Source organism: Notolabrus celidotus, chromosome 14 (assembly GCF_009762535.1).
Source record: "Notolabrus celidotus isolate fNotCel1 chromosome 14, fNotCel1.pri, whole genome shotgun sequence".
NCBI classification, from domain to species: domain Eukaryota; kingdom Metazoa; phylum Chordata; class Actinopteri; order Labriformes; family Labridae; genus Notolabrus; species Notolabrus celidotus.
Genome location: NC_048285.1, coordinates 22,552,188 through 22,565,335, shown reverse-complemented (window position 1 = coordinate 22,565,335; position 13,148 = coordinate 22,552,188). Strand labels below are relative to the sequence as shown.

Here is a 13,148-nt window from a genome sequence, read left to right as displayed (position 1 = left end):
AGGAGAAGCTTTTGTAGTTTGGAGATGATTTTATTCGATTCCGAATGTTGCAGAGTTGTCAAAAGTCCTTTTCAGAGACAATCCTTTCATTAATGCGAGGGCCGTTTTTTCTCCCTCACACATGAGCTAAATTATGAATGCGCTGTTATTTGTTTACTTCATGTTGGACTGAGAGATGTGCATTATTCATCTGTTCTGACAGGAGAGACAGCAGAGTAGGACACGGCCCAGGAAAACATTAGAGCACTGTCTAACAAGGACGATGTTGCCAGGGATTTGAGCAGTCATGCACATGCAAACACAATAATCGACTTCTCTCAATAAGCTTGTTTTCAGGCAATCCTCAGCAAGAAGATGGTGTTCCTAAAAAAACAAAAAACAAGCCTAAATGATATCCAAGACAAATTGGTGTTTCTTTTGATGGTAGCCACTATTGTGTCTGTGCTGCTGCTGCTCACCAATCTGTGGGTCTGATTTCCAGCCTTTATTTTAAATACATCAGACTCACAGACAGGGTTTCTGAAGCTAATTGGATTTCTTTGTGTTTTTCTTCACAGCCCTGAGAGATGATTTCCGGCAGGCCCCGAGCGACGTGGTGGTGGCTGGTGGTGAGCCTGCAGTGCTAGAGTGTGTGCCTCCCCGTGGTCACCCTGAGCCCACCGTGTCCTGGAAACGCAACAACGTCCGAGTCAGTGCCAAGGATGATCGCATCTCTGTGAGTACAACCGAACGCCTGAACAGGCACTCCACAAGTCCAACTACCATTTTAAACAAAGAGGAAAAGCTTTTATAGCTTTTATGCCTTTTAGATACTCCATGTTATGCATTGAAGCTAATTTTGACAGCACATTCTCAAATTGGCAAAAGGGAAAGAGGGATTGATGCCATAAACTCCCACTGGTGCACCTAATGTGTTTAAATCTGTGCCTGAAAGTTTGTCCAACAAATTCACAACATTAACCAACTGTTACATGAAATGATTGAGCCTTTTGTGATGAAACTACTGCATGTTACATTAAATTTTATGTCTGCAGTAGGAACAAATGACTTTGGAACATGGAGCAATAGACAGATTGGCAAGTGAGAAAGAGACTGACATATTGTAGTTTTTTCATTTTTCATTATTAATTTTTTGTCTTTCCATCATCTTGTTTGACAATGACATGGCTTTAAAAAAATGCTATTATTTTCTTACTGAGGGACAATAAAATGCACAAGAAGTTAACTTTTAATTTCCAATTCATGTGTTGCTTTCTTTTTTTTTTAGTTTTTTTTGTCGATACCTGAACAAACAATAGCTCAAATAGAATAAAAAAAATGCATGTGATATTGGATTTGACCAAAGGCATCACCTCAAGCACTCTGGTTTTGTGCCTTTTTCTTCACAGAGATGTCATAAACACACCATTTATTCCTTTCATTCAAGCTCAAGGCAAAGATAAAAAACACAATGACACAAAGTTCAACAATACAAAGCAGACATCTTGGTTTCCTACAGACTAGAAAATGTATTAACTTGTCTTCTTTTGTTGACTCTCTACCTGTAAAATCAATATTTGGACACAATCTCTGATTGTTGTTAGATTTCATTCAAGTATATGTAACCATTATTTGTAGTTGAAAGACTGATGATGTAAGTCTGTCATAGAGGCAGTGGAGGAGAAAGTACTCGACTCCTCATAACGCACACTACTGCTGTCACTGGCATTGCATGTAAGTTAAAGTGTACAAGTATTATCAGGAGAATTAATCACAATTAAATTAAGGGATTATTAGTCTTATTGCTGGGAAATTATTATTATTTATGCATGAAAATGTGGCACTTTATTCAAATATTTGTTTCTAAAACCTCAGACAAAATGTCTTATATAGTTGTGGGATAAATGTAGATGAATCAGAGGTATGATATTTCAGTCTGAAGTTGGTGCAGTGGAAACTTAGTGCCGTTGAGCAAATGTTAAATTGAAGTATTATATATTAGTGCAAAATTTGAGTTAATCTACAAAGTTATATTCCACCACTAAATGGAAGTATACAAAAGTGACCACATGGCTTTGTATTTGCGAGGTTTATAAAATAAGAGTATGCTAATGTGGATTATTTTTCCATTACAGGCTGCAATGATAAGTTTGATTTTTATCTTTCTAATGTCATCACTCAGAGCACTCTGAAGTCTAATCTCTTGAGCTGTTATTTTTTTCAGATGCGTGGGGGCAGACTGATGATCTCTCACACCAGGAAAAGTGATGCTGGCATGTACGTTTGTGTGGGCACAAATATGGTCGGAGAGAGGGACAGCGATCCGGCAGAGTTGGTGGTGTACGGTGAGTTTCTGGTATAAAGTGGATTTTTTTTTGGTGGCTTCAAGTGATGTATGGTGCATGAACTGCCCTTTTTCCTGCAGAGCGTCCTGTGTTGGTACGGAGGCCAGTGAACCAGGTGGTCATGGAGGAAGACATCGTTGACTTCCTCTGCGAGGTCCATGGAGACCCTGCCCCCACCGTGCGATGGCGGCGGGAGGAGGGGGAGCTTCCCCGTGGGAGGTGAGAGAGTTAAAGACATGAGCACAGCCTCATAGAGAGTAACACAAGTGATGCATAAACATCATACTGCATAAGAAATCCAGAGTTACAGGAGAGGAGTCGTGTATTGGATTAAAAACTCATGTGACCCAGAAAACATATGTGGAGTAATTGTTCATTAATTCATGCCTGTCTGTCAGTCTGCTAATACAAATTCATAGTTGGAAAAAAGACCAAAGAGGATTCATTAGCAGGCAGAATCCTCCTGTGACCAGTTTCATCCATTTTCCAACTTAACCTAATATAATGTATATTTAGCCAAGCCAATCAAATAACTCTTTTTCACTTTCTTTCATCTGTTTTCCAAAGTTTGATGATATAATATTCAAAATAATACAAACATTGAAATCATGAACAAAGTACAGCCAATTATAATACAGTAGTATGCATGTAGGTTAAGAAACACTTTATGTTGACCTGAAATTATATATTGTATTGTATCATTTCTTTAGTTAGAGATTTAATGCAGATCATTTTGATGTATATTCTCCTTGCAGTCTTGCCCTACATAACCTTTCAATATTCCACATTCAGAATATTATTTTAGCACAATGGAGCTGACAAACATCAAATTCAATGCTGAAATAACTCATGTAGCAGTATTACAAAACAAAGGGGACAAAAAGTCAGTAGAGTTTCATATTGAAGAAAGGTTCAACATTTTTGGAAATGTGCATCTCAGTTTGCTTAACTTGAGTTGGATGAGAGGATCATACTCATATCTTGACACCAAATTTAGTAATATGCAGCAAGCTGTATTTTAGCTTATCTTTGCAAAAAGTTTGAAATAAAAAGGGATGTGGAACTAACACTTAACACCTTGTTTGTTAACCTCTATGTGAGATGATAGTTTTTAAGTGCTGGTAGGCATGTTTTGTGACAAATAAGTCACAAGTTGCTAGGCTAGCCCCCCTTGCTTCCTTTTAGTCCCATTGCTCAACTAGGCTAACTATCATCTGGCAGCTTCATTTCTGTGTTTCTAACATAAACAGTAATTTGTTTTCTTGTTGGGAGTAATAAGCTGAGAAAATCAACAGCCTCTTGTCTGTATACTAAACTTAAACTGTGACACTAATGCTAGTTATCTTAGATGAGCCTACAGACTGGAAATAGAAGGAAACAGCTGAACTGTCTAGGGGTTATAACATTTCCCTACAAGCTAAAGCTCACATATTATCCATTAAGTTCAACCAGAATGATAACTTAAGTGATAAAAAGACAAGTTATGTTTTCTGGCTAGCTTCTATTTCCCCCCTTTTATTTTCAGCCTTTATGCTAGCAGTACCAAGCTAATCTTCTCCTAGCCAAGGCTGGAGTTTATTGTAGACATTTTAGTGGCATCAATCTCCTCATCTTCTTCTACATGAAAGCCAATAAGAGTGCTTACCAAAAGGTCAGATGTTAATCAGTGCTTTAAGTGAAAAAAAAAAGTGCCAGTGCTCCCTTTATTTACGTGTTACAGTGTGTATTGTGTAGCAGTGTCAGTGATTCATTAGCATTGAGTTACACATTTCTACAGTTAAAAGATACCAGAAGGTAATGCTGATTTTCACAATGTACATTTATTGAAAAAACAACTTCAGACAAACAAGAAGCCTCTGCATCTCTGCTTCACCATGCTCCTATTTAACAGTTATCCTCATTTACCTAACACAGTAGACACATGAGTTTGTGTTTTTTGACATTGCTCTCCAGCGAAAACAGACAAGCGGGTGTCATGTAACACCTGCGAAAGGATGACAACAACACGTAGAGCACCTTGGGTTATGTATTTTAGGTGCCTAAGTGAATACTTAATGTTTGGAGGCTCACGAAAATAGAGAAAGTGCGATGCATTGAACAGAGCCCCTGTGAAGCAATTTACAAGAATCATTCCTACCTACCACTGGCACAAAGAAATCTGATATAAGCAGATACAGATCCTCAGCTGTGAGCATTTCTCCAGAGATGAACCTTGCAGGCTTCTTTACAGACGAACCCGTGGCATCTACAAGCTGTAGCATGTTTGTTAAACCACAGAAGACTCTTTGTATATGATCTAAAGCACACAGTAGAAGCCCAGGGTGCAAAGAGCTTGTGATGTTGTGCCTCTGTTCACACAAAGCACACACAGATCACTGTATGATTTATGTTGATGCATGGATTGTTGTTACACCCACAGAAACTATCACACTGCACAGCTGGAGTGATAAGTTACTTTTTTGAATTAAGAGAGACACTGTGTACATTTACATGTGGCACATCGGTGGGACTACATTACACAGTGTCAGGCAGGATCTTATGTTAACCAACATATTGTGTGCTTCACTTCAAAGGAAGGTAGATTGTAAATGTTTGTTTACTTTCTCTTATCTTCTTGAATTTGAACGTGTTTTAGCATATGTCTGTTTCAACATGTATTAGAGAGAGTGTATGCATCCCACTGAGCCGGGAGAGCTTGGTGTCAGTCTTAGGGCTATAATAAGCTACAGTTTTTGGCCCCTGCAGAGGTGAGGTGAAGGAAGGGTGTGAGGAGATGGAGGTGAGGGTGCTCTGGTGTTCTGGCATCCCAACATTGGCATTGCTGAAAGCAGTAACATGATGTAAGGAGAGGAGGGAAACCGAAGCTTACCATCTCTGAATCCTCTGTCCCACTACAATAATTCATTCTGAATTTCTCAGCGAATACACACTTCCTGATGAGTAGGAGCGCTGCTGCGTATCTCTGTACGCTGTCTTAATAACTCTCACTCAGAATAGCAGGAAAAAAACTAACTGCATGGTTGACATTAGACCAGGGTTTAGTTGGTCTATGGTTGTAGTCGCCTTCTGCGTCCTCAAGATAGCAAAGCGCCAGCTGTGCATCTGATGACACATCCTTGTAAGAACGACATGCCTTTGGATCTCCAAACTATGGAGCGTTACTGCCCAGTAGGGCGTACCTGCCCACTTAGAGCACTGGTTTAAAAGAGAATAAATAGATTTTGTTATGACGGTATGTGAGTTCAGAATGACCTCTGTCTGATTGTCTAATGTTCATTTGAAGGTATTGCAATATAAAGGCACTTTTAGTCACACAAAGATTCTATATAGATATGAATTTAAAGTAAAGTCATACTTTTACTCCGTGTGTCGGCATATCAGGCAGTGATGGAGTATAGACAACATAGGGAACACTTTTCACTGTGATTAAGTGAACAGAGCAATTGAGTCACAGCGACTCCAGTGTCAGATTTTCTTTGTTCACTTTGAAAAATTGGTAGCTAATGAAACAGTTACTATTAATGGTTGTGTAGTGTTATAACACTCTTTCATCTTTTGACTATTTTTCATCCCCATATCTGTAACTCAGTGGTTAATGAGTCTAGAGAATAAAGCTAATTAGTTCATAGCATCACTTGCAACGAGAAAAGGAGACAAACAAGATTTCAGTACTGCTGTAATTTTTGGTGATTTAAAAAGCATAGCTCTCCAAAGTCTATTATAACTTTATATTTAATCTGCTGTTAAGAGATAAAAAGGCAAATGAAAAATCTTTCAATGTGCTAAAATATTCCTCCTCGTTTTAAATTGATTTTCAACTGTTTCGAGAAATTTTCCTGGAACCAGCAATAGCATCTGAGGCAGATAAGGCACATTGTTCCACTCCTTTCAAGATGATTTAACCTGATTGGAAAAGCAGAAAAAAAACTTGCAATAGGCTGATTGACAAGGAAGAAAATAACATTATCTTGTACCACTAGCAGATTTTCTTCTCTTTGAGTAGATTAGCATTGTGGTTTTCTTTTTATGATGCTTCTCTCTTAGATCTTTTATTATCTCCCTCCTCTTCTTACCCCAAAGGTTTGAAATCCGCAACGGCAATAGCTTGCGTTTGTTCCGCGTGAAAGAGCAGGATGAAGGGACGTATACCTGCACATCTGAGAACAGTGTGGGCAAAACGGAGGCCTCAGCCATGTTGCAGGTCCATGGTAAGAAACACATCATGCATATTGTATATGAGCCCACACACATACACACACACTGTCACAGACTAAGGCATGCATAAAAAAGGCCCTCATATCAGCAGCCATGTTCATGCATAACATTCAGTCACATGGCAACAGTATCATGCAAAAGCCAGTTCCCCTTCCACGTCCAAAGCTCTGTGTTTTTAATATCAGTGTATCTGTGTGAGTCCTTGTCCAGTGGTGCTGCCAGGAGCTTATGCTAAACCGTATGGATTACGCCATTTGACAGATGTTTGGTAGATGTGTGCTTTAACTCACTGCCAGAGAGCAGTCCCAGCATTAATAAGACATGACTCTCTCTCCCCCTCTCTTCCTGTCTCTTTATCTTTCTCCTCTCGCCTCCTCCCCGCTCTCCATGCCCTTTTCTTCTGTCTGTGCGTCTCGGTTTAAATAGTCTCAGACGAGTTCATCCACTAATGCTTTTATCAGTGTAAATGAAATCCTAACCAAGCTCTCAGTCTGTGTCTTCTTCCCCTTTTTTTTGTGGCTCTTTTCCATGCTTTCACTCGTTTTGTTTTGTGGCTCAGCTTTTCATCCATCTCATTAATTTTCCATCTTTCTCCATCATGTTTCAAACCCTATCATCATTCCAGCCGGTCCGCTCTGTAAGTTCACTCTCCGTCTAATTCCCCTCTGGAACGCGCATTTGTGTGATGCTCATTTGTTGTGTACTCATATCTGAATGGCATTTTTAATGGTTTTTAGATCAACAATCAATGCTTAATGATGTAAATAAGTTCCTCCATTAGGCGCTGAGATGTTTACAACATGCCTGTTGCTGCACTCAGGCATTAAGTAAGCCACAGACATACTGACTTAATGTACGGCAGATTAAGGACTCCTATTAAACGCACATCTGCTGTTTGGAGGGGAGTATGTCAGGCTACTGTGACACAGTGTAAATCCTTCCCTCATTTGCAGCTACAGACGTTCAGAATGCTTCTGAAAGATTTGATTCCAACGCAGTGGTAGTCTGTCTTTAATGTTAAATTAGAACACGGTGCATAGTTATTATTAAAGAGGGACTCTTAAAGAATTTAGAGATGCTTTTCACAACATCAAGGGACTCATTAGAAGCAGAGGGAAAATAAGAGAAGAAATAATGGGTGGTATAATTGTTTAAAAAGCTGAAAAATCCAGACTTTGGATCTCTTAAATGGGTCAAATTACAAACAAATGGAATCCAGCATTTCCCATAATGCTGCTCTACAGAATTTTAACCTTGTGCCATGCATAGACTGTATAAGATCATGGACAGGCCACAGCTACCCTGAGGGAAGCCAAAACTTTTAGAGCTCCCCCTTGTGACTGCCTGCACTATAGGTCCTAAAGCAGCCTCTTCTATTATAACAAATGGGACATAGATCAAATTAGAAAATTGAAAGAAATGACAAATATAAATCTGTTGGAGCATGTAGTGCCTGGCTTGCTAATTGTCAATTTAAGAGTGCAAGTGTTCATTTTTCAGAGAAGTTCATCTTTAATTACCAATTACATGCTGATGGATGTGGCATCATGACTGACAGCTTTGTTGACAAAATTCAGGCGCCTGCAGCGTTCTCTTATGGATTAGTAAATGAGAGAAGGAACAGCAAAATAAAACATCACAAACCCTCACACAAGTAATTAAACTCACCATAGCCATGACTGATGGCTTCAAAACCAACACAAGAATCTGTTCTGCTGTACTGTACCGATCATTGACTGGATATTGAATGGACAATGTGCCTTCATTTCAGCCAATTGTGAGAAGTGGAGCAAAAAAAAAAACGCCTTGATGGGTGCTGACTTACTGGGCATGAGAAGAATTGCATGAGAAGAACAACCTGGCTGGTAGAGCTTTGGGACTGACATCACACCCTTTCGGCTAACTGAAACGCACATTTAGCTCACTGATAAAACACAGAAGATCCCTCAGGTTGGTACAGTCCACAGCAGAAAGGATGCTTGTGTCAGTTTGAAGCAGACACATATGCTGTGGAAAGTTCAGTGTCTCTTGTGTTAGTGTTTTTTATGTTTTCCTTATGTCAGTTAACACCATTGCTTATTCATCAGTTAGTTAAATGTATGCTTTGGTTAGCAGAAGGGGTGTGACATCCGTCTCGTGGCTCCCCCAGCCAAATCCCTTCTGCTCATGCCTTGGCTCCACCTGCGCAATATGGCAGCGGCCATCGAGGCAGTATTTTGGCTTCACAATGAGAGGAGATGGAGGCTCGCCATCCATATTAATTTACTGCTATACTACTTCAGAAATTACAATTGACAAATTACAATCCTGTAAGCCTGTAGTTTCTCTTATAAATGTCTGTGTCAATTTAAGATGAACTGTATTGAACCCTGATGATATCACAGTGACATCATACGGCTTACTTCTAACACTGACAAGCTCCTTCAGGGCAGTAGATGACATAATACATCAGGTATTACAGGCTCATACTATCCCATATTATTAACTGCACTAATTCTACTGATGGTAATAGTTATATAGGAGAAGGTGTAGTCTCAGCAGTAGTAACACCTCTTGTGCTAATCTTAATATTTTAAATTTGTCAGATTTTCTCCCACACTTTGATATAAATATATATGTTCTTTTTATTTAACTAACAAAATAACTTTTGGCTGGGAAACTGGATGTGACTCATCTATGTCGAAAAGGTGTCTTTAATCATGCCAGAAAGTTCTTTATTCAGGTTGAACCTTGGCCAAGGAAATACTTTCATCTCAGCTAAATAAATCTACCAAAATAAAATTGTCAAAAAAAGCCAGGACACCCTAAGAGAAGAAGAGGAGAAAATGTACAGAACTAATGCTGCACCTTTATGCTTTTATTAAGGTTTTTTAACCAGCTGGTGTGTTCTCACACTCTGTTATTTCAAGCAAGCAGTGACCAACAGTGATAATATCCTAACACAACAAGCCTGTTTAGCATCATCTTTATCCATGATAAACACAATCACACAAGTTATGTAACCAGAATCTACACTGACAAGGACTTAGACAAAAAAAATGCATTTCTTAACACAATTAAGAAACCTGACAATGAGTCTAATACCAAAAGTCATGAGACAAAGAATTCATGGGAGTAACGTCACATTTGTTTTAAGACATTATAGCGTCTTAAAAACTGTAATTAAAGCAGTTAATTGTTAATGACAGTGTGAGAGGTCTGCAGTGTTTGGGAACATGCTCTCAGTGAGAACATTACGACTCAACACAGATGACTCAGATCTCTTGTGTATCTAGCCAAAAATGTGTGTGCATGCTCCTGTGTGTGTGTGTGTGTGAATGTGAGTGTGTGTGCAGAGATTTATCGAGAGGATGAACCCAGGCTACAGAAGCCTCTCATCCGACGGGAAGCGTGAGCCAATTATTCAGACTGGAGGTAGAAGGCGGTGGTCAGTGTAAATCTACAGAGGCCAGGATGATGTGGCTAAAGCAATGATCTGACCCGAGCTGGAAATTGGCAGCTCATGCCCGGACCTTTCCCAAAATAACTGAGTAAATGTCAGCGGTACAGAGCGGCCGTGCACTGTGATGATTTGTTATTTTCTGGGGACAAGGAGGTGATGCCTCTCATTAGAGATGAGGGGATGATGAGAGTGTAGTGATAGATCAAAAAGCTCAGAAGGTTAAAGAGACAACTCTTAAATCGTGCTTGTTAGGACCTAATGAGTGTTTTATGGTAATAAATCTAAAAGCAGTGACACAGAGTTTCTTCAGAGGTTTTCTTAAGTGCAGTTTTTAGACACTTACCTTTGTCAACAATGAATTTTTTGTATCCTTCTTTCTTCTTTTTATTATTAATCAGATTTATCATGTAACTTTTGGATGACTGAATTTATGTAAAATACATAAAAATACCTCCACCTTACGTCGGTAAAATGCTGCTCAAACATTGATAGAACAGTATTTACAACTTAATAACCCATTTATGATGTTCTTTCTCCCACTGGCGACATTTTCATGCAGAATAAGTGCCTTTACCCTTGACATTTAAAGGAAAATAAGGTATTTATATTATCTTTGAGATGGTTTTGAATGCAGGACTTCTTGTACTTTGCATTGTTGTCTTGCATTTTTACTTTGTTTAAGGACATAGCTCTTCCAAAACTACAATATTCAGGCGTTGCAAAGTAGGTATTCAAAAGCAGCTCTTTACAAGCAGTGATAATACTTTTATCGGGTATTCCCTCTCTTTTTTCCTCTTCAGTTCCTCCTCAGATTGCCACAAAGCCCCGAGATCAGATCGCTTCCCAGGGGAGGAGCGTCACCTTCCAATGCGGCACCACAGGAAACCCTCCACCTGCCATCTTCTGGCAGAAAGAGGGCAGCCAGGTAAAAAGCTGGAGCAGGGAATAAAAACTCCTCTAATCCTGTAGCAACACACACTTTCAGCGCAGTATATTCCTGTTTTCATATCATTGTATGGTTACATCTGCTCTTCAACAAGCCCCAGGTTTTTCTAAACCTTACTCATACAGTATTGCTTCACACCTCCTTTGTTCTACAGGCGAGAAATACTCGCTGCAACACGAACAGGTTTTGTCTGATTTAATCCTACTTTTTCTGACACCTTTTTTTTTTTTCCTTGGGTTGCCCACACTCTTTAAAACACATTTTTGTTACGAGTGAAACGGGCGAGAGGCGAACTAGAGAGTGCAGCACACATTTGCATTTGGCTCAAAGATATGAGGAGAGACAAAGAGTTGGAAGGCATTGCAGTATTGCGTTGGCGAGAAATGTTTCTCCTGCTTGCGACCACGGAGTAAAAGTGTAGTGATGAGGAGAAGGGGGAGGAAAAAGTAGAAAGGAAGGAAGAAGGGAGAGTTGGCAGGAAGTACACCAGGTGTGGAAGCTTCTTCTTCAGGGCGAACCCGCAGAAACACACTGTCCTCTTTCCTCACTGTGCACAACTATAAATACCCTGTTGCTCAACAGCAGCTGGGATCACTGACTTGTAGAAGCAGCCTCAGATGTTTTTTTCAGAAGCTAGTCTTGGTGAAAACTGGAAGTTCAGCCACAGATTTTGTGAATAAGCTTCAGTGTGCAGGATGGTTGAGGCATGGCTTGGCTGTTTGTCGAGCTTTTTGCTGTATTTGGGGGATTATCTTTAGCCTTATAACCTTGTGCCTACACTGAAGTCTAAGCCTCTTAGAGGAATGAAATGGATGGCTGAATGGATTGATGTGCATCCCTTCCCCCTTGTTCACATCCATCTCCCTTATTGAGAAAAAAATGGAAAAGGACAAGCCATAAAAACATCTGTTTGTGGGCATCATCTGAAAACATCAAAACAACCCAGTCTCTTCAGGTCTTGACCTTTACCATGGCTGTGCTTGTGCTAACATCGTAAAAGAATCAGCATTAAATTGTGTAACAATAGTTCTGGTTTTATGATAATGCAGTTCCCAATTTTCAGCTTCCTCAATCTTTAGCTCTGCTAGCCCTACAATAAGGCTAAAACTCAAAAAGTCTCAAAGCTGTTGAACGAATTTCCTGAAATTTGGTACCAATATCAATGGCTATTTTTGCCTAAAATTGGACTTTCTGAATGTAAAAATAAGACTAGCCAAAAAGAGTTCATCCTATCTGCCTCAGCTGTAGTTTGTGTTGCTAAATCACCAAGTGTTAGCATTCTAATAGGCAAAACTATGAAGTTGAATTCACTAATCGTTAGATCTGCTAAACCTTAGCATTACCATCAGCATGAACACTGTGAGGATGTAATCAAGAGCATTTCATTTAGCTAGGGACAAGGCTAGAACAAGCATTTGGATCAAGATAGCAGCATAGTGATGTTAGCATTTTACAGTCTGGCAGAGCTGCTAGCAGGGCTATAGGTGGTTGTTTGGCTAAGTTTGGCTAAGTTTTGGAGCTTGGGAGATGTTCTTAGGTTAGATTTTTGTTTATTATAAACTGGCACAATTCATCATTTATTTGATATTAGAATATATATATTAATTATAATAATAATACCTAAGTTTTATATAGCCCTTTTCAAGAACTCAAAGACGCTTTACAAGAGAGACAATAAATAAATACAATAAAGACATATAAGACAAGCAGACGACAAGGGAAGAGGTGGAATAATTAATGTGTGGGGAATGCCTGTTTGAAAAGGTAAGTTTTTAACTGTTTCTTAAATGAATGAAGTGAGTCAGAAGCACGGATGTGTGGGGGGAGATAGTTCCAGAGGGTGGGGGCGGCTATGGCAAAGGCCCGGTCCCCCAAGGTATTGTTATTTCTCATTTGTCAAATATGTGTTGCTTTTCTCTATTGTCTATGCTTCTAAACTGACTTTTGGACGCTGCGATTTGCATTCTAATAACTAAAAACTGACTAAAAATAAAGACAGACGAAACAGTTAAAAGATGAATCAGTGATTAAAATCAGCGTTTGAGGTAACTCTCAAATTATGATTTTTTTCTACCAACAAAATAAATAATTTAGGAATATTATGTTTAGTTGAAAAAGTCATTTCTTCAGCTTTTTTCTCATAATCAGTTCAAAAATAATCTAGATTTTCTTTGTTGTCTAGATAAATTAAGAGACTAACTTGGGGCAAATTTGGAATATT

At 39.2% G+C, this 13,148-nt stretch overlaps 1 protein-coding gene across 2 annotated transcripts in view; it reads left to right on the top strand.

The window, feature by feature from the left end:
* zgc:77784 (uncharacterized protein LOC402947 homolog) overlaps nucleotides 1-13,148 on the top strand; it is a 62,587-nt gene that overhangs the window by 22,658 nt on the left and 26,781 nt on the right. For both annotated transcript variants that reach the window (XM_034700951.1, XM_034700952.1), the window contains exons 3-7: nucleotides 558-715; nucleotides 2,204-2,324; nucleotides 2,405-2,543; nucleotides 6,405-6,532; nucleotides 10,782-10,906. In XM_034700951.1, the coding sequence (XP_034556842.1) occupies nucleotides 558-715; nucleotides 2,204-2,324; nucleotides 2,405-2,543; nucleotides 6,405-6,532; nucleotides 10,782-10,906 (671 nt within the window). The remainder of the gene's footprint in view (nucleotides 1-557; nucleotides 716-2,203; nucleotides 2,325-2,404; nucleotides 2,544-6,404; nucleotides 6,533-10,781; nucleotides 10,907-13,148) is intronic.